Raw genomic sequence first — 20,034 nt, 5'->3', positions numbered from 1 at the left:
TGTGGCTTCCTTGTCCCCACTACCAGAGTGTCCTGGGTGGCCCTGACCTCTCCCTGAGCCCATTCCCACCCTTTTCCTTCCTCAGTGGCCTCGGAATCTGAGCTTCCAGAGCAGGAGAAGGCCTTCATGCAGTTCCACGTCACCATGCCGGAGGGACCATCGCTCCGTGTCCTGCTGCAGGACCCCGAGGAGAGGAGGAAGTTGGGTGAGCACCTCTGTGGTGGGGACAAAGCTCCTTCAGGATTGGTCTCCACAAAGGGACGGGATGAAATTTTAGGGGGGGAAAATCTCTCCGTGCAAAGACGCTTTTTGGTGGGATTTCTTGGCGAACAGGCTCTCCTGGGAGGGCAGGAAAGCATCACAATCTCCTTTGGGGTGTTGAGGACCAGCTCGTGGTGCCTTCACCAACCTGTCCAGCTGTGTTTGGCAGTGAAAGCTCCAGGTGACAGCATCCTCATGGAGAAATCCATAGGGACATGGAGATCCTGGAAGCTCCCTTTGGTTTGGCTTGGCTTGACAGTAAAACCTCCAGATGTTCTGAGCCAGGTGACATCACCCTGATGGAGAAATCCATAGGGACATGGAGATCCTGGAAGCTCCCTTTGGTTTGGGCTTGGCTTGGCAGTAAAACCTCCATGTGTTTGACAGTAAAACCTCCAGGTATTTTGAGCCAGGTGACATCACCCTGATGGAGAAATCCATAGGGGCATGGAGATCCTGGAAGCTCCCTTTGGTTTGGGCTTGGCTTGACAGTAAAACCTCCAGGTGTTTTGAGCCAGGTAATGTCACTCTGATGGAGAAATCCATAGGGACATGGAGATCCTGGAAGCTCCCCTTGGTTTGGCTTGGCTTGACAGTAAAACCTCCAGGTGTTTGACAGTAAAACCTCCAGGTGTTTTGAGCCAGGTAATGTCACTCTCCTAGAGAAATCCATAGGGACATGGAGATCCTGGAAGCTCCCTTTGGTTTGGGCTTGGCTTGGCAGTAAAACCTCCAGGTGTTCTGAGCCAGGTGACATCACCCTGATGGAGAAATCCATAGGGACATGGAGATCCTGGAAGCTCCCTTTGGTTTGGGCTTGGCTTGGCAGTAAAACCTCCAGGTGTTCTTGAGCCAGGTGACATCACCCTGATGGAGAAATCCATAGGGACACAGAGATCCTGGAAGCTCCTGGGCTTGGGTTGCTGACTTGGCTCGATAACAAGCTGCAGCAGATGCTTCAGGGGGTGGCTTTTTTAGCTGCAGCAAAACGCTTGGGAGACAAGAACTTCCTCCCATGCGGATTTTTCAGCTCCAGGGGAAGAACAGAACGTTGCTTGTTCAGCTGGAGTCGTGTTTTGGCAGCTCCTCCCCAGCGACAGCAAGCTCAGCACCCTCAGTTCGGGGTGTCACCTCCTGGGGCTCTTCCCCCTCCTTGCAACACGTGGGACAGGAGACAGTTCCCACCAGGAATGAGTTGGGCAAAGTCCCCTCAGCTGCTCAGCCAGATTTCAGTGGGGATGGGAGGTGGAGAACCTCCAAAACGAACCCCAAAATCGGCGTTGTGGTGACACCACCCGACCCCCTCAGCTGTTTTTGTCAGGTTTGTTCCACATTCCAGCTCTTCCTGATTTTTCCTGTGGGGAATGAGCTCTGCTCAGCGTCAGCTGGTGGAAAATGGATGTGCAGCACCATCCTTAGCTTGGTTTTGGTTTAAAGGAAGGGAAGAAACCCAGAGAGGTTGTGAATTCCCCACCCCTGGAAGTGTCCAAGGCCAGGTTGGCCTGGACTTGGAGCAACCTGGTCTGTGGAAGATGTTCCTGCCCTTGGCAGGGGTTGGAACGAGATGATCTTAAAGGTTGCTTCCAGCCCAAATTGTTCTGTGATTTTTAAACTTGTGGCATTAAAATCACCTCCTTGGGAGGATATTTATTCTCCTCTTCCCTCATCTCCTGATCTCATGGGATTGTGTTTTAACAGACATATTGTATTCCATCATCTTTAGCAGAGTGGAGCCAAAAGCTTGCACAACTTTCAAGCCTCTCCCCTATTCCTTATATTTTTCTATTCCTCATGTTCCTCTGTTTCTCTTGGTTAGTATTATTATTTTTTAATTTTTTATTATTTTTAATTCTTATTTTTATTATTTTATGCAATGACAGGACATGAGGGAATGGCTTTAAGCTGAAGGAGGGTACACTTAGATTGGATATTAGGAAGGAATTCTTCTTCCCTGTCCAGCCTGGAGAAGGAAGGCTCCAAGGAGACCTTGGAGCCCCTTCCAGCTCCTAAAGGAGCTCCAGGAGAGCTGGAGAGGGACTTGGGACAAGGAGTGGAGGGACAGGACACAGGGAATGGCTTCCCACTGCCAGAGGACAGAGTTAGGTGGGATATTGGGCAGGAATTCTTGGCTGGGAGGGTGGTGAGGGCTGGAATGGAATTCCCAGAGAAGCTGTGACTGTGCCTGGATCCCTGGAAGTATCCAAGGCCAGATTGCATCAACCTGGGCTAGTGGGAGGTGTCCCTGCCCACAGGCAGGGGCTTAGAGCTGGATGATCTTCCAGGTCCCTTCCAACCCAAACCATTCCTTGATTCCATGATTATCATCATTATTATCCCCCATCATTTCCCAGCTGTTCCTTGCTGACATCGAGCACTTTGCTCAAATACAACTGACACTGTTGTGCAACCGATTTTTTTGCGGGGCTAGGGGGGGAATCTCCTCCTCTCTGTTGTCCATCCGACCCCAAAACATTCCCCGAGTTAGGAAACTTCCTCGGGAGCGTGGAGCGGAGCCGATCCTCTCCCTGGATTCTGTTGCCCCCGTGTGTCCTGAGCCTGAAACGCTCCAGGCACGGGCGTTTCCAAGCGACGCGTACACACCCGGGGAGAGCTTTTTTTGGGAGTTTAGCCTTGGAAACGGGTGCCTCGGTTGCCGTCTGTGGCAGGGGAGATGTTTGCTCTGATATCCGTGGGTTACCATGATTTCAGCTCCTCGGGCTGTTTTCCCGCCGCGTCTTTTTCCCGAGGGTCGCAACCTGTGGAAGGCAAGTGGGGAGGAGCGAAGAGGGGGATGAAGAGGATGGAGAACAGGACCTGCAGGGCAAGGAGAAGGCTTGGCTTAGCCTGGGAAACGGGGAGAGGTGTTGCACCTTCCCCAAAGGCTGATCCAGGAGGACGGGGCCGGGTCGTTCTCCGTGTTCCCGCTCCTGGAGCTGCAGGGCAAGGACAAGGCTCGGCTTAGCCTGGAAAACGAGAGGAGAGGGTGTTGCACCTTCCCCAAAGGCTGATCCAGGAGGACGGGGCTGGCTTGTTCTCCACCTTCCCAGCTCCCAGGGGACGCAAGGCACGGAGAGAGAAGTTAATTTGCAGGAGGAGATTGAGGTTAAGCTTTAGGAGGGACTTCGGGGGCGGCACGACGCCGGTTTTCAGGAACATCTGCCGGCTCCGGCGCCGGGGGAGCCAAGTAGGTCACCCTTCAAGGTCCCTTCCCAGCCCTACATGGAGGGCTCGAGCTGAGGGGCTGGGAACGACCCCATTTAGAGCCTCCAGCAGGCTGGGAACGTGACTGGGCTGTCCCTGAGTCACTCCAGGGTGTCACAGCCCCGGGGAAGCTGCTCCCCATCCGTGGGCAGCCGAGCGAGCGGGAGCGGCGCCGGAGCTGCTCCGCTCCCAACTGAGATCCCTCTGCTCCCTCCCAGGCAAAGCCCACCTGAAAAAAGCCATCATGAAGCACGAGGAGGCCATGAGGATCCACGGGCTGTGCAAGATCCTCAGGAAGATGGACATCCTGCAGGAGGTCCTGTCCTTCGCCCACAAGCGCTCCCTGAGCAAGTACTCGGAGATCGACCACGAGGAGGATTTCTTCGAGACGGGAGATGCCCCAGACATCCACCGTGAGTGGGGTGGGGGTGGGGGTTTTTGCAGCTGGGGAGGGGGTTTTGGGGGATTTTTCACAGCGTGGGGAAGCTCCACAGCGAGTTCATGGCGTGGCAGGGGGGGTTCCTTGCCCGTGGGACTGAATGATCTTTAAATTCCCCTCCAACCCGCCCTATTCCAGCATTCTCTGCTGCCTGAGCAGGTCCTGGTTGTTATGGGTCCCACCACCCCTCCTTGAGTGATGTGGAGGTAGAAATTACCCCCACAACCCCCTGAGGTCACCCCCTTTGTGTGTGTGCTTGTTTTTTTTCTCTGCCCACCACCAGCCAAAACCCACCAGAAGCCCGAGATCAAAGCCCCCAACTTCTCCCAGGTGAAGGTGACCGACCTCTTCCACAGGCTGGTAGGTACAGCTCCGGGATGCAGGATCTCCCAAGGGATCAGACATTCCCCTCCTCCTCCCCTGCATGCTCTGCTTTGCCTGCTTTCCTTCCTCCCCCAGCCCCTTCTCCCTCTCCCAGGCAGTTTTCCAAGGAGGATGAGCCGCCTCCTCACCGGCAGGAGGAGGGTTGGGAGGGCACAGATCTGTCACCACGAGACCTAAATGGGTCACAGAGCTCCTCTGGGAGCTGGCACGGGAATTTTGGGGGGCTTTTGACCCAAGGGAGCCCCTGAGAGGAAGGTTTGTGGGGCAGGAGGCTGCAGGAAAATCCCACTGGAGCTTTATCCCGATCATCTTTAGGTTTGTGGGGTTTTAGGGAGCAGGACTGGGGTTCAGGGCTGAACTTTGGGGTTTCTGTGGGGTCTGGCTCTGCTGTCCCCATCCCTTGGCACCCCAAGGAGAGGTTTTCCTCTCTGCTCTTGGACAGCCCCAGGGATATCCTGCTCCAGTGGGAGTGGAAAAGTAGGAAAAAACCAGGAAAACAGGAAAGATTTGAGGGGAATCAGACCCTAAAGGGGTGATCTGTCCCACCACCTCACCCACCCCCTCCTCCCTGTGGGTGGGTTTGACCCAAGAAGGACCCGAGGGAGCCTTAAAAGGAAGGGTTTTGGGGGGCAGGAGGCAGCAGGAAAATCCCACTGGAGCTTTATCCTGATCCTTTCAGGTTTGTGGGGTCTTGGGGAACAGGACTGGGGTTCAGGGCTGAGCTTTGGGGTTTCTGTGGGGTCTGGCTCTGCTGTCATTGGGCACCCCAAGGAGAAGTTGTGCATCTGTGCCCTTGAACAGATCCAGTGGGAATGGAAAAGTAGGAAAAAGGCAGGAAAACAGGAAAGATATGAGGGAAAACAGACCCTGAAGAGGTGCCCTGGACCACCCCCAGCATCTCCCAGATAAAACCCCTCAACCTCCAGCATCCCTCCTTGGCTAATGGTTTTTATATTCCTGCAAAGCATGGAATTTCTCCCCCTGCCCCCTCTCTCCATCCCTGGAATTGCAAGGCCGTGTATCCTCAGGGGAGAGTTGTTCCTGCACCAAAAGGTGCTTTCCACGTTTCTGCCTCCCCCCAGGGACCCCTGTCGGTCTTCTCTGCCAAAAACAAGTGGTATCCAGCAAGGAGAGTCCACCTGATGAGGGGAGAGAATGGATTTGGGTTCACCCTGAGGGGAGACTCGCCCGTCCTCATCGCCGGCGTCATCCCGGGGGGCTGCGCTGCCGTGAGTATTCCGGGTTCCTGCTCTTCCCAGGCTGGAATTGAGGGGGTTTTTTGAGGGATATCAGGTGGTTTTAGGTAATACCAAGTTCCTGCTATTCCCATGCTGGAACTGAGGAGTTTTTTGAGGGATATCAGGTGGTTTGGGGTCTTAAGAGGGCATTGGTGAGCTCAGGTGGAGACTCATCCCTGCAGGATTCCAGCCTGAATTCCCAGGAGGGCTGGATATTCCAGGTTCCTGCTATTCCCAGGCTGAAATTGAGGTGTTTTTTGAGGCATATCAGGTGGTTTTAGGTAATCCCAAATTCCTGCTATTCCCATGCTGGAACTGAGGGATTTTTTGAGGGATACCAGGGAGTTTTGGGTCTTGGTGAGCTAAGCTGGAGACTCATCCCTGCAGGATTCCAGCCTGGGTTCCTGGGAGGTTGATTATTCCAAGTTCCTGCTGTTCCCATGCTGGAACTGAGGGTTTTTTTGAGGGATAGCAGGTGTTTTTAGGTAATCCCAAATTCCTGCTATTCCCAGGCTGGAACTGAGGGTTTTTTTGAGGAGTACGAGGGGGTTTTAGGTAATCCCAAGTTCCTGCTATTCTCAGGCTGGAACTGAGGGTTTTTTTGAGGGATACCAGGTGGTTTTAGGAAATCCTAGATTCCTGCTATTCCCAGGCTGAAATTGAGGTGTTTTTTTGAGGCATATCAGGTGGTTTTAGGTAATCCCAAATTCCTGCTACTCCCATGCTGGAACTGAGGGCTTTTTGAGGGATACCAGGTGGTTTGGGTCTTAAAAGAGCATTGGTGAGCTCAGGTGGAAACTCATCCCTGCAGGATTCCAGCCTGGGTTCTTGGGAGGCTGATTATTCCAAGTTCATGCTATTCCCAGGCTGGAACTGAGGGTTTTTTTGAGGAGTACGAGGGGGTTTTAGGTAATCCTAAATTCCTGCTATTCCCATGCTGGAACAGAGGAGTTTTTTGAGGGCTACCAGGTGGTTTTGGGTCTTAAAAGAGCATTGGTGAGCTAAGCGGAGACTCAGCCATCGGCAGGATTCCAGCCTGGGTTCTTGGGAGGCTGATTATTCCAGATTCCTGCTATTCCCAGGCTGGAACTGAGGGTTTTTTTGAGGGATACCAGGTGGTTTTAGGTAATCCCAAGTTCCTGCTATTCTCAGGCTGGAACTGAGGGTGTTTTTGAGGGACACCAACTGGTTTTAGGTAATCTCAAATTCCTGCTATTCCCAGGCTGGAACTGAGGAATTTTTTGAGTGCTACCAGGTGGTTTTGGGTCTTAAAAGAGCATTGGTGAGCTCAGGGTATGACTCATCCCTGCAGGATTCCAGCCTGGGTTCTTGGGAGGCTGATTATTCCAGATTCCTGCTATTCCCAGGCTGGAACTGAGGGGTTTTTTGAGGGATAGCAGGTGGTTTTAGGTAATCCCAAATTCGCTGCTGTTCCCATGCTGGTATTGAGGGTTTTTTTGAGGGATACCAGGTGGTTTTAGGTAATACCAAATTCCTGCTATTCCCATGCTGGAACTGAGGAGTTTTTTGAGGGCTACCAGGTGGTTTTGGGTCTTAAAAGAGCATTGGTGAGCTCAGGAGTAGACTCATCCCTGCAGGATTCCAGCCTGAATTCCCAGGAGGGCTGGATATTCCAGGTTCCTGCTATTCCCAGGCTGGAATTGAGGGGTTTTTTGAGGGATACTGGGTGGTTTTAGGTCTTAGTGAGCTCAGGTGGAGACTCATCCCTGCAGGATTCCAGCCTGGGTTCCTGGGAGGTTGATTATTCCAGATTCCTGCTGTTCCCAGGCTGGAACTGAGGGTTTTTGAGGGATAGCAGGTGTTTTTAGGTAATCCCAAATTCCTGCTATTCCCAGGCTGGAACTGAGGGGGGTTTTGAGGGATACCAGGTGGTTTTGGGTGTTAAAAGAGCATTGGTGAGCTCAGGTGGAGACTCATCCCTGCAGGATTCCAGCCTGGGTTCTCGGGAGGCTGATTATTCCAAGTTCATGCTGTTCCCAGGCTGGAACTGAGGGGGTTTTGAGGGATACAAAGTGGGTTTGGGTCTTAGAAGTGCATTGGTGAGCTCATCCCTGCCAGATCCCACCCTGGATTCTTGGAGAGCTGCCGTGAGTATTCCGGGTTCCTGCTCTTCCCAGGCTGGAACTGAGGGGGTTTTTGAGGGATATGAAGTGGTTTTAGGTAATACCAAGTTCCTGCTGTTCCCATGATGGGGGAATTGAGGGGGTTTTGAGGGATATCAGGTGGTTTGGGGTGTTAGAAGTGCATTGGTGAGCTCAGGAGTAGACTCATCCCTGCAGGATTCCAGCCTGAATTCCCAGGAGGGCTGGATATTCCAGGTTCCTGCTATTCCCAGGCTGGAATTGAGGGGTTTTTTGAGGGATACCAGGTGGTTTTAGGTAATCCCAAATTCCTGCTGTTCCCATGCTGGAATTGAGGGCTTTTTGAGGGATACCAAGTGGTTTTGGGTCTTAAAAGAGCATTGGTGAGCTCAGGAGTAGACTCATCCCTGCAGGATTCCAGCCTGGGTTCCTGGGAGGTTGATTAGTCCAGATTCCTGCTGTTCCCAGGCTGGAACTGAGGGGGTTTTTGAGGGATAGCAGGTGTTTTTAGGTAATCCCAAATTCCTACTGTTCCCAGGCTGGAACTGAGGGGTTTTTCGAGGGACACCAGGTGGGTTTAGGTAATCCCAAATTCCTGCTGCTCCCATGCTGGAACTGAGGGAGTTTTTGAGGGCTACCAGGTGGTTTTGGGTCTTAAAAGAGCATTGGTGAGCTCAGGAGTAGACTCATCCCTGCAGGATTCCAGCCTGGGTTCCTGGGAGGTTGATTATTCCAAGTTCCTGCTATTCCCAGGCTGGAACTGAGGGGTTTTTTGAGGGATAGCAGGTGGTTTTAGGTAATCCCAAATTCCTGCTGTTTCCATGCTGGTATTGAGGGTTTTTTTGAGGGATACCAGGTGGTTTTAGGTAATCCCAAATTCCTGCTATTCCCATGCTGGAACTGAGGTGTTTTTTTGAGGGATACCGGGTGGTTTTAGGTCTTAGTGAGCTCAGGTGGAGACTCATCCCTGCAGGATTCCAGCCTGGGTTCCCGGGAGGTTGATTAGTCCAAGTTCCTGCTATTCCCAGGCTGGAGCTGAGGGGTTTTTTGAGGGATTACCAGGTGGTTTTAGGTCTTGGTGAGCTCAGGTGGAGACTCATCCCTGCAGGATTCCAGCCTGGGTTCCTGGGAGGTTGATTATTCCAAGTTCCTGCTGTTTCCATGCTGGAACTGAGGGTTTTTTTGAGGGATAGCAGGTGGTTTTAGGTAATCCCAAATTCCTGCTATTCCCATGCTGGAACTGAGGTGTTTTTTTGAGGGATACCAGGTGGTTTTAGGTAATCCCAAATTCCTGCTATTCCCATGCTGGAACTGAGGTGTTTTTTTGAGGGATACCAGACGGTTTTAGGTCTTGGTGGAGACTCATCCCTGCAGGATCCCAGCCTGGGGCTTGCAGGTGGGTGTCAGGGAACAATTGAGATGAATTTTTAGGGAAAAATAGGAAGGTTTGCTCTGATTTTTAACTGCTGGCTGCCCACCCAGCTGCTTTATCCCTCATTTTGGGATGTGAGGATGGATGGAACAGAATGGCAAACCTGTAAAACAGGTTATTTCACTGAAAACTCACTGTAGGGACCCTGTGGTGTATCAAGGGCAACTTTTTTATCCAGCAGATCCTGGAGAACCCTGCTGGGATGCCCAAAAGGTCTCCCAGCTCCCTCAGCATCCAACAGCCATCCAGAGGCCGGAATCTCTATAACAACACAGGATCTTAACAGCAGGATCCCATCCCTTTTTTTTGGGAGACCAGAATCTTCTCCAAGACCATTTGTGGTCCATATCAGGGCCACAGTTGTGTCACCTCCTCACTTGATAGAAGGGAAGGCTCCAGGGAGACCTTGGAGCCCCTTCCAAGAGAAGGGGGAGAGGGAGAGCTGGAGAGGGAATTTGGACAAGGGATGGAGGGACAGGATAAGGGGGAATGGCTTCAAACTGAAATGTGGGAGCTTTAAAAGGGATATGGGGAAGGAATTCCTGTCTGGGAGGGTGGGGAGGGTTTGGGCTGGAATTCCCAGAGAAGCTGTGGCTTCCTCATCCCTGGCCACACTGACCAGGGCTTGGGGAAGCAACAGAACAACACAGCTTGGAATTCACCTGGAAAACCATCCCACGAGACTCTGGGACGCTCCACGAGCTCCAACTCATCCGTCTTCCCGCTTTCCCTGCAGGCAGCGGGGCTGAAGGAGGGCGATTACATCGTCTCGGTGAGCGGCCGGGACTGCCGGTGGGCCAAGCACGCCGAGGTCGTGCAGCTCCTCAAGAGCTGCGGCGCCGACGGCGTCGACGTCGCCGTCATCACCCTGCACGGCTCCGAGGCGCCCCGGGCTGTAAGTCACCTCCTAAACCTCGGGAATTCCATCCCCCACTCCCCCCGTGGCCGTGGGAGGCCACGCCTTGGAAGATAAGGCGTTAAGTTGGTTGGGATTAACGAAGAGGTCTCCAGGATGGTTTTGAGCCAAAAAAATCGCTCCCTTTGTCACGGCAGGGAGTGTTACAGGGGTTGGGTTCTGATGGCAGTGGTCGGGGTTTAATGGCAATATTTGGGTTCTAATGACAAGATTTGGTTTCAAAGTACAATATTTGGGTTCTAATGACAGAATTTGAGTTTTAATGACAATGTTCAGGGTCTAATGACAGTATTTGGGTTCAAAGTACAATATTCAGGTTCTAATGACAGTATTTGGGTTCAAAGTACAATATTCAGGTTCTAATGACAGTGTTTGGGTTCTAATAGCAATATTCAGGTTCTAATGACAATATTTGGGGTCTAATGACAATATTTGGGTTCAAAGTACAATATATTCGGGTTCTAATGACAATATTAGTGCTTTTATGACAATATTCGGGTTCTGATGGCAATATTCGGGTTCTGATGGCAATATTCGGGTTCTGATGGCAATATTCGGGGTCTAATGACAATATTGGGGTCTAATGACAATATTATGGTCTAATGACAATACTCGGGTTCTAGATAGAATATTCAGGTTCTAATTACAAAATATGAGTTCTAATTACTATGTTTGGGTTCTAAAGGCAATATTTGGGTTCTAATTACAGTATTCGGGTTCTAATGACAATTATTCAGGGTCTAATGACAATTATTCAGGTTCTAATGACAGTATTTGGGTTCTAATGCAGGTTCAAGACATATGAGTTCTAAGTACAATGTTTGGGTTCTAAAGGCAATATTTGGGTTCTAATTACAGTATTCGGGTTCTAATGACAATTATTCAGGTTCTAATGACAAAATTTGAGTTCTAATTACAATTTTTGGGTTCTGAAGGCAATACTCAAGTTCTAATGACAATATTCAATTTCTAATGAAAATATTCAGCTTCTCATGGCAATACTTGGGTTCAAATTACAATACTTGGGTTCAAATTACAATATTCAAGTTCTAGTGACAGTATTTGGGTTCTAGTTTGAATATTCAGGTTCTAATGACAATATTTGGGTTCTAATTACAATATTTGGGTTCACAGTATATTATTTACATTCCAATGACGGTATTTGGGCTCTAATTACAATATTCATGTTAAATGACAATATGCATGTTTTAATTACAATGTTCAGATTCTAATGGCAATATTCAGCTCCTAATGACAGTATTTGGGTTCTAATTACAATTATTCAGGTTCTAATGACAGTATTTGGGTTCTAATGTCAACATTCGGGTTCTAATGACAATATTAATTTTCTAATGACAACATCCATGTCCCAGTGACAATATTTGGACCTTCCCTCATCCATCCCACCCACTTCCAAAACCATCCCTCCCACAGCGGCGCCCTCACCACGCCCCTGAATTTGAGCCATAGGTCCTAAAAACACCCATCTCTTCACCTTCTTCCTCTTCCTCATCTGCTCTGCCACAGCCTCCCACCTTCTGGAAGGGTTTCGAGGCTCCTGGGTGGCTCTGAGTGGTTTTATCAAACCTTGTGTCTCATTCTGAGCACGTTTTCCCAGGTGGAAAACCCTTCACCTGTCCCCCCCTCTCTCCTCCAGGCTGAGGAGGGGACACAACCGTGGTTCAGGTTGACATTTCTTAGCCAGGAATGACAAACAGCATTTTTAGAAACCTTGTGGAGAGGTACCAGCCAGATAAAAGCGCTGAAAAGCTGCACTAAAACCTCTCTAACGTGGATTTTTACTGCTGAGGGAAGCGCAGGAGTTCCCCGGTGTCGTGGCTCTCACTCCCCCCTCTCCCTCCTTCCCAAGCAGGTGGACAAGAAGGCGGCAGGGATGTCCTCAGGGCTGCTGAAGAGCAACAAGGAGAACAGCAGGAAGAGCCTGATGAACAGCAAGAGCCCCAGCACGCTGCTGGTGTGGAGCAAGAAGAGCAAGCGCAGCAAGAAGAGCACCTACAGCGGCGTCCCCTTCACCGCCGTGGGGGACAACGAGGCCATGTACTGAGGGGGGAGGTCACCAGGCTCTCTTGTGTCCCACCAGCTCCAGGACTGGCTGTCTGGGAAGCCTGGGAAGCACTTGGTGGCCTGGCTGGGCTGTGATGATGTGGGTGCTGCCAGGACCACCCCCCCACCCCTGCCGCTGGACGGATCCTCTCGGAAAAGGACTCATCCATCTCCCAGCTCTGGGCTCCTCCACGTCCCAGCTCATCCCCCCTCAGCGAAACAAGGGGAAAACACTGATTTAGTTGTGATTTTTAATCGTTCCTTTCTTACTCTTGGAGGGTTGGGGAGAGCTTTGGTCTGAGGGGGGACCCCGCTTGGTGTCGCCCGCTCGGTGTGAGGAGCCACCAAACCTCAGCCATTAAAGCAGAAGCTGTGACCTCCTTTAGCATCTCCTGGGCTCTCTCTGCAGGGTAGAAGATGCCACCACTGCCAGAGAGCTGCTGGCACAGCTGAATCCTTCAGCAGCTCCCCCTTGGACCCCCCTTTTCCAGGAGGGGGGGACCCTATGGGCATCAGCGACCAGTGGTGACCCCATGAAGGGGTTGCAGCACCGGGTGGTGCATCCACCCCTTAGAGATCTCCCAGTGAAATTGGGTAAAATTAGGGTGGTTTGACCATTTTTAGTGCTTTTTTTTGAGGGTAGGTTTGTGTTTTTTTGGTTTTTTTAAATGACCCCCCCAGGTTGGCTCAGCAAATCCAGCCCAGCTGCACATTCAGCTTCTTTGGAAGAAAAGGGAAAGACTTAACATTTGTTGTCTGGCTTTTTTTTTTTTTTTTTTTTTTTTTAATCAGTAGAGGTGGATTGGCCTAAATATTCCGTGAGTAGATTAATAGCTGAGAGCCTTGGGTTGGTGGTTTGTTTTGTTTTGGTTTTTTGGTTTGGTTTTTTTTTTCCTTCTGGCAGGAGATTAAAATTCCAGGCAGATAACTCCTCCAGATTATTAAACTACTAAATTTCTGCTGCTATTGGAGATCTTGCACACGTTGCTAATACCCTCCCGCTGTGCTGTCAGCACTCCAAGCCTGGGCTGATGCATCCATGCATCTTGATAATTGTCCTGGGAATGCTGGGAGGCTCCGAATCCGCGCTCGGATGTATCGGCAACGTTTCTGTCTCCAGCCCCCACCTTTCCACCTTGGGCATTATTTTTTATTTTCTTGAAGGCTCTGTCTGGTCTTCAGGGCTTGGATGATCTTGGTAGGTATAAAATACCCTGTCAGAGAGGTCGTGGTTGTATTTTTGTACTTGGGAAGTGGGGAGGAATTTCGGGTTTGAGGAAGGGAACGTAGCGGGTTGGGATTTGGGGGTGGGGTGGGATTGTCACCCCAACATCTCCCCCAGGGTTGGGACTTCTTCTGGGTGGCTCAACCCCTCCTTGTGCCAAGCTCTTAACCCTGGTTTTATTTAAGGAAAACCTAAAGGAGCGAGGCCAGGTCGGGCAGGGCTTAAGGAGAACTTAAAAGGAGCAGCTTGGACAGGGCTTGGAGCGACCTGGTCTGGTGGAAGGTCCAACCCCTGCCCACGGCGGGCGTGGAACGAGATGGTCCTTAAAGCCCTTCCCAGCCCGTCCCGTGGTTCTGTGAACTAAAGGAGGGTCTGCAGCCCTGTGTTGTTGACCAAGAGGCCTCTCCAAAGGCTGAGGCATCACCGAGGTGGGTTGTGGATCCATCTGGTGCAGTCGGCCTTCCCGCGTCACCATCCCAGCTGCCCCTCGCGTGGGGGCGGCGAGGAAGGGGAGGAGGGTCGTGGAAAAGGCCACCTTGCCCTTAAAAATCCACGCTGGCAGCGCCTTCCCACGCTCCTCAGCGTGCTGCAGGCGCCGATGTCTCCGAGCTGGAGGTGGAATTTCTTCGGGAGAAGCCGTCGCGTTCCCGCCCCCACCACCCGGCCCCTCCGTGGGGTTGTGTGGTGGGGGTTGGATCGTTCCCTAAAAAACTCTGGTGGTTTATGTTAATTTTTTTTGAGGTTTTTTTTTTAAATTTGTACCTGGATTCTCACCTTTTATGGATTAAAAAAGCACTGATTCAAAGCCACTTTGCAGCGACGTTGTCGTGAGCTCCGGGTGGTTGACCTTGCAAAGGGGTTGGATTTTGGGTGGTTTGGGTATAAATCTGGAGCTGCTGAGGTTGGGAGAGATCCTTTGGGTCTGGTAGGAGCAAACCAAGGTCTTGAAGCATCCAGATTAACGTTGGTGAGCCTGGTTTTTTCCCTCTCCATAACGGGAGGTGGTGGCTTTTGTCCCTTAAGTTTCGTGGAAGTAACGTGGGAAGTGAAGGCTGTGGAGCCCTGAGGGGGCCTTTTCTCCTGGAAAAAAAAAAAAAAAGAATAGGAAGCTGGTCAAGAAAAGTCATTTTTTGCTTCACACAGCATGTTTTGATTTGGGGTTTGGTTTTTTTTTTTTTTGAGGGTGTCCCCATAAAGGGTTTCCAAACCTTTTGTTTTTGGAAGGGCACATGGTGGGAATTCAGGAGTTGTTCGTGCTGGAGGAGCTCGTTGGGAGCTGGTGTGGAATCCCTCCTGGGATCACCCTGGGGGTGGAATCCCTCCTGGGATCACCCTGGGGGTGGAATCCCTCCTGGGATCACCCTGGGGGTGGGATCCCTCCTCTTTTCCCTTGGGGGTCCCGTGGTTCACCCTCCACCATCCTGGGATGGTAACCAAACCTCTGGATGTGGGGCTGGATTATGGGACCCCCCTCACTCAGGGAACCCCACAGGACACGGTAACTCCTCCTCAGGGACACAGAGGTGGCTTCAAACCCCCTTAAACGGGAAGGAACCAAGGCCAGGACTCCCAAAATGGGGTCAGGGCTTTTCAAAACCAGGTTTAGACATGAAAGGATGGTGGGATCCTTTTTCTCTCGTCTCCCAAACCGGGGTTAAAACAGAATTTGAGGGCTTTTTTTTGGACATAATTGCTAAATTGAGGGGTTTCCCCTTCCACCAGACCTCCAAGCATGTTTTTGAAGCCACCCACAGCAAGTTCTGCTGCAGTAGGTCCTTTATCCCACCCACGGTCAGTGGATGTGGGAAACTCGTGACTCCAGAGCTGGGATCACCTCCCCCTCTTCTGACACGTTCTCAGAGGAGGTTTCTGTTCCATCAGCAAGATCCTGCTGTTCCTTCCCTCTGCTGAATTCCAGGGAGATGCATCTTCCTTCCGTGCTTGTCTTCTCCAGCTTGACCAGGAGGTGAAGGGGTCCTGGAGGATCCTGGGCTGGGGGTGGGGGTGGGGGGGCAAAGATGGGATAAAAGCACGAAAAATGGTGCAAAAAGAGCTTTGCAATAACCAGGAATTTGAGGTGTCCCTGGTCCTGCAGGGAGGAGCTCCAGGTGAGCTCGGGAATTGGGGATCCTGGGTTGGGACCAGTTCATGCAGCTCTTGGGGGCATCTGCTGACCACAGAGGGGTTGTAAAGAGGATTTTGGGGTGGGTTTTTTTTAATCCCTGATGATTTTTAGGGCTCTTGAGACACAAAACCCCACCAAGGCAAACCAGGAACTTGAGGTGTCTCTGCCCCTGCAGAGAGAAGCTGGAGGTGGGCTCAGGAATTGGGGATCCTGGATTGGGACCAGTTCATGCAGCTCTTGGGGGCATCTGATGACCACAGAGGGGTTGTAAAGAGGATTATGGGGTGTTTTTTTAAATTCCCTGATGATTTTTAGGGCTCTTGAGACACAAACCCCCATCCTGGGAACCCCACCAAGGCTCCCACCCCAGCAAACCCACGGGGGTTCAGCCACTTTTCCTGCCTCTGAGGTTGAATTTCCCTCCTCCTGGGGAATCACATCAGCAACCACCCCCTCCCGGCCCGTGGATCAGCAGAAGGGTTAGAGTAGGATTTCTCCTGCATTCCCAGGCATCTTGAAGGAGCGGGATTCCCGCTTCCCTGCTCCTCTCCAGCCCACTGGATGGCAGCAGCGCCCTGTCCAACGCACCCACGGCCCGCAGCACCCGCAGCGAGTCCCCCCACCCCACAATCGCCCCACGCTGGCACCCAGGGGTGGGCACAGCTGACCCTGGGGTGCTTTGGGGGAACAAAACACCCCAAAACATGCCGTAAATAGTCATTTCAATCCGCACACCCTGCAGAGTCCTGAGGGGAGAGGTGGCCAAGAAGTGAAGCCAAGCATTTTGGGGCGGCATCCTTGGGGGGATGAGCACCCTGAGCTCGCACCGAACTCCGCCCATCCCATAAAGGAAGGGGTGGGATCATTCTGGAAGCACTGGGAGCACCCATCGTGTTCCTACAGGCTGGGCCCCATCCCCCTGTGGGGCTGCAGCAGGGGGGGTTGGGGCTGATCCCAAAAGCTTTTCCAAGGAGCAGCCTGAGCTTTCCAGGGTCCAATCCCCAAACCTTTGCCAATGTGCTCCCTGAACTTTCCAAGGTCTGATCCCAAAAGCTTTCCCAAGGAGCTCCCTGAGTTTTCCAAGATCTGATCCCAAAAGCTTTGCCAAGGTACTCCCTGAGCTTTCCAAGGTCCAATCCCAAAAGCTTCCCTAAGGAGCTCCCTGAGCTTTCCAAAACCTGATCCCAAAACCTTTGCCAAGAATCTCTTTGAGCTTTCCAAGATCTGATCCCAAAACCTTTGCCCAGGTGCTCCCTGAGCTTTCCAAGGTCCAATCCTAAAACTTTTCCCAAGGAGCATCCTGAGCTTTCCATGGTCCGATCCCAAAAGCTTTCCCAAGGAGCTCCCTGAGCCTTCCAAGGTTCCCCTCTTGCTCCGAGGTCCCTTCTGGGTCAGAAATCCGCTCTTGTCGCTGCCTCCGCAGCTCGGGGGCATCAAATCCCTCCCGTGTGGCATCACAGACACGCGTGGGGGCCTCATCGGGCTGTGAAGCCCCCGGACCAGCAGAGGTTTGGGGTCAGGGTTGGGGGTTTTAGGGTCGAGGCACTGCAGGGGAGCAGCAGGTTCGGGATCAGGCGGAGGTGTCTCCTGGACGAGCTGCACTAGAGGGCACAGTCGCTCCATTCCTGATCCTCTTCCCACATCCCGGCCCTTCCTCACCCCGAGCCAGCCCAGCACGGGGTGGGACGGTGCCCCGAGCCCCAAATTGTCACCTCCCCCACGTCCTCTGCTCGCCCTTGGGCCTCACGTGGGGCGAGGTGCGGGTGATTCCCGAGGGAGCTTCTGCTCCAGGGATTGCCTCGGTGCCGCCCCGCAGCATCTTCCCAGCGGGAAAAGAGCGGCTGGGAGAGGAGGTGCCACCAGCAGGGACCTGCCTGTCCCCTGCCTGTCCCCTGCCTGTCCCCAGGGCCTGTCATGCTCAGCTGCCTCCTACCAGTGGCAAAAGCAGTGGCTGGGATAACCCCCTTTTCCTTTCCCTTTCTGTTCCTTTTCCTCTTTCCTTTCCCTTTCCCTTTTTCCTTCCCTTTTTTTACCTTTCCTTTTTCCTTTCCCTATTTCCTTTCCCTTTTTCCTTTCCCTTTCCTTTCCCCTTTTCCTTTCCTTTTCCTTTTTCCTTTTCTTCCCAAACATTTCCTTCCCAAACATTTCCTTTCCCTTTTTCCTTTCACTTTTTCCTTTCCTTTCCCTTCCCTTTTTTTTCCTTTCCTTTATCCTTTTCTTCCCAAACATTTCCTTCCCAAAATTTTCCTTTCCTTCCTAAACCTTTCCTTTCCTTCCCTTCCCAAACCTTTCCTTTCCTTCCTTTCCCAAACCTTTCCTTCCCTTCCCAAACCTTTCCTGGATGCTGATCCTTGACTTCCTGAGGTTGGACCAGAGCTGTGGAGCTGCAGGATCCACTGGGATCAAGGAATGAGGGCAGGAGATGGTGCTGTGGGGTTGGAGACGGTGCTGTGAGGAAGGGAAGCCGTGGGATGGAGGGAGGTGGGAATGTGGGTATCCTACAGGACAAGGAGGTCACCTAGGGATGATCTGTGGAGCAAGAGGGTCATGCCATGGGGAAAGGGGGATTTTAAGGTCCTGGTACTCCGTGGGGACCCCTCACGGATCAGAGGAGGCCCAGCTGGTGTCTCCTCACTCTGCAGGGTTGGAAGAGAGAATCAAAAATCATGGAATGGTTTGGGTTGGGAAGGACCTTAAAGGTCATCTCAGTTTCAACCCCTGCCATGGGCAGGGACACCTCCCACTAGCCCAGGTTGCTCTGAGCTCCACCCAACCCAGCACTGAACACTTTCAGGGATGGAGCATCCACAGCTTTTTCTGGGCAACCTGTGCAGTTTGGCCAGGCAGGGGTTTGCTGTTGACTCCATGACCCATTGGGAGTTGTGGAAACCAGGAGCAAAGTTTCTCTGCTCAGGATATGGGAATGCCTTTTCCTGCACCACCCAAGGGTGATGTGGGTGCATCCCCCTCCTCTGCCTCCTCCCTCTTCCTCCCCAGCCATGGAGCAACTCCTGCCATGCCCTCCCAACAAACTCATCCTGTTATTTCCCATCTCAGGAGCAGCCAGAGTGTGCCCAGGTGGCCAAAAAGCCAATGGATCCTGGCCTGGCTGAGGGACAGAGTGACAGCAGGAGCAGGGAAGGGATTCTGTCCCTGGGAGGCCACCCCTGGAGTGCTGTGTCCAGCTCTGGGCCCTCAGCTCAGGAAGGACATGGAGGGGCTGGAGCAGGGGCAGAGAAGAGCAACGAGGCTGGGGAAGGGACTGGAGCACAATTCCCATGAGGAGAGGCTGAGGGAGCTGGGGGGGCTCAGCCTGGAGAGGAGGAGGCTCAGGGGATACTTCAGCATTCTCTGCAACCCTCTGACAGGAGGGGGAGACAGCTGGGGTCAGGCTCTGCTCCCAGGACAAGGGGACACAGCCCTGAGCTGTGCCAGGGCAGGGTTAGGTTGGACATGGGGAAGAATTTCTTTCCAGGGAGAGGGATCAGCCCTTGGGATGGGCTGCCCAGGGAGGGGGTGCAGTCCCCATCCCTGGGGGTGCTGAAGCAGAGCCTGGACGTGGCACTCGGTGCCATGGGCTGGGTGCCAAGGTGGGGTTGGGGCACGGGTGCGGCTCGACGCTCTCAGGGGTCTTTTCCAACCCAGTTGATTCTGTGACTCATCCCGTGGTTCTGCCCCACTCCTCATTTTCCCTGCAGTCCTCCTCCTCCTCCTCCTCCTCCAGGGCCCGGCTTTTAATGGGAAGGACAGAACGGAGGCGTTCGGAAATGGCTCCTGAATGTTTAATAAAGCAAACCTTGCCTGGGCCATAAACATGTGCTGACAGCACCAGGGGCTCTCAAGCTCCTCTCTGGCCTCTGGTTCTTTACTTAACTCTGCCATAATGGCTTTAATAGCCCGGGAGGGAGCTGAGGTGAAAGTCCTATTAAAAAAATGGATTTCCGAATTTAATTGAGGCTCCATCTGTGGGGAAACCCAGAGGAGAGAGGTCGCTCCACGGGAGAGTTCAGGGAAAAAAACAAACAACAACCTGCTGAATCCCAGCAGCAATTCCCAGCAATTTCCTGGGATGTTCAGGGTGTGGCCTCCTTGGGGGAGCCCTCGGGGACTGCGCCTTGCATGGAAGTGGGGATCCTGATTTGGGAGGATCCCTCTGGCTCTGTGAGGAGAGGACCCTTCACAGAGGCCATAAGGCCCATCAGGATGGGCTGGAAACATCTCCATCCATCCTGGGAAGCATCGGAGACCCCACCAGAGGTAGGGCCTGGATGATGGATTTGACTCTCTCCCGACCTGCACGTGGCCTTCCCGTGACCCTTCAGCCCGTGCAGTTATTCCCACGGGATACCTGGTCCCAGACAGGTCAGCACCATCCATCCATTTGCTTCAGCCCCATCAATATCCATCCATCCATCTATTAATTCCCCTCTATCAGTTATCCATCCACCTCCTTATTTATCCGTCTGTCTGTTCGTCCCTCTGCTATCCATCAGCGAGCCCACCCATCCATCCATCCATCCATCCATCCATCCATCCATCCACCAGTCCATCCATCCACCAGTCCATCCATCCATCTCTCCACCTCTCAGCCAATCCATCCATGTATCCACCCACCTCTGCCCTTCCACTGCTCCATTTGTCCATCCA

The 20,034-nt window shown here is 52.5% G+C and overlaps 1 protein-coding gene and 1 long non-coding RNA gene across 7 annotated transcripts in view; both read left to right on the top strand.

The window, feature by feature from the left end:
- The window catches only part of RHPN1 (rhophilin Rho GTPase binding protein 1), a 40,390-nt gene extending 27,129 nt beyond the window's left edge, over positions 1-13,261 (top strand). For 2 of the 4 annotated variants that reach the window (XM_050313404.1, XM_050313388.1), the window contains exons 10-15: positions 86-205; positions 3,681-3,875; positions 4,185-4,261; positions 5,368-5,514; positions 9,794-9,952; positions 11,847-13,261. In XM_050313404.1, coding sequence (XP_050169361.1) covers positions 86-205; positions 3,681-3,875; positions 4,185-4,261; positions 5,368-5,514; positions 9,794-9,952; positions 11,847-12,038 — 890 coding nt within the window. In that variant the 3' untranslated portion in view covers positions 12,039-13,261. Of the gene's footprint in view, positions 1-85; positions 206-3,680; positions 3,876-4,184; positions 4,262-5,367; positions 5,515-9,793; positions 9,953-11,843 lie in introns of all 4 variants that reach the window. The other 2 variants (XM_050313394.1, XM_050313381.1) reach the window with 1 other exon arrangement.
- LOC126639079 (uncharacterized) lies at positions 5,527-9,645 on the top strand. Of its 3 annotated transcripts, none has more exons than XR_007628749.1 (3): positions 5,527-5,744; positions 7,161-7,324; positions 7,537-9,645. It is a non-coding gene; the product is annotated as an uncharacterized LOC126639079 (long non-coding RNA). The 3 variants fall into 3 exon arrangements; XR_007628748.1 differs by lacking the exon at positions 7,161-7,324 and adding an exon at positions 6,589-6,618 and having other exon boundaries at positions 5,527-6,372; XR_007628747.1 differs by lacking the exon at positions 5,527-5,744 and having other exon boundaries at positions 6,943-7,324; positions 7,537-8,126; positions 8,822-9,645.
- Positions 13,262-20,034: the final 6,773 nt, after the last annotated feature.

The sequence above is a fragment of the Myiozetetes cayanensis genome, unplaced genomic scaffold (assembly GCF_022539395.1).
Source record: "Myiozetetes cayanensis isolate MyiCay16 unplaced genomic scaffold, myiCay2020 scf1, whole genome shotgun sequence".
In the NCBI taxonomy this organism is placed as follows: domain Eukaryota; kingdom Metazoa; phylum Chordata; class Aves; order Passeriformes; family Tyrannidae; genus Myiozetetes; species Myiozetetes cayanensis.
This window is presented reverse-complemented; position numbering and strand designations above follow the sequence as displayed.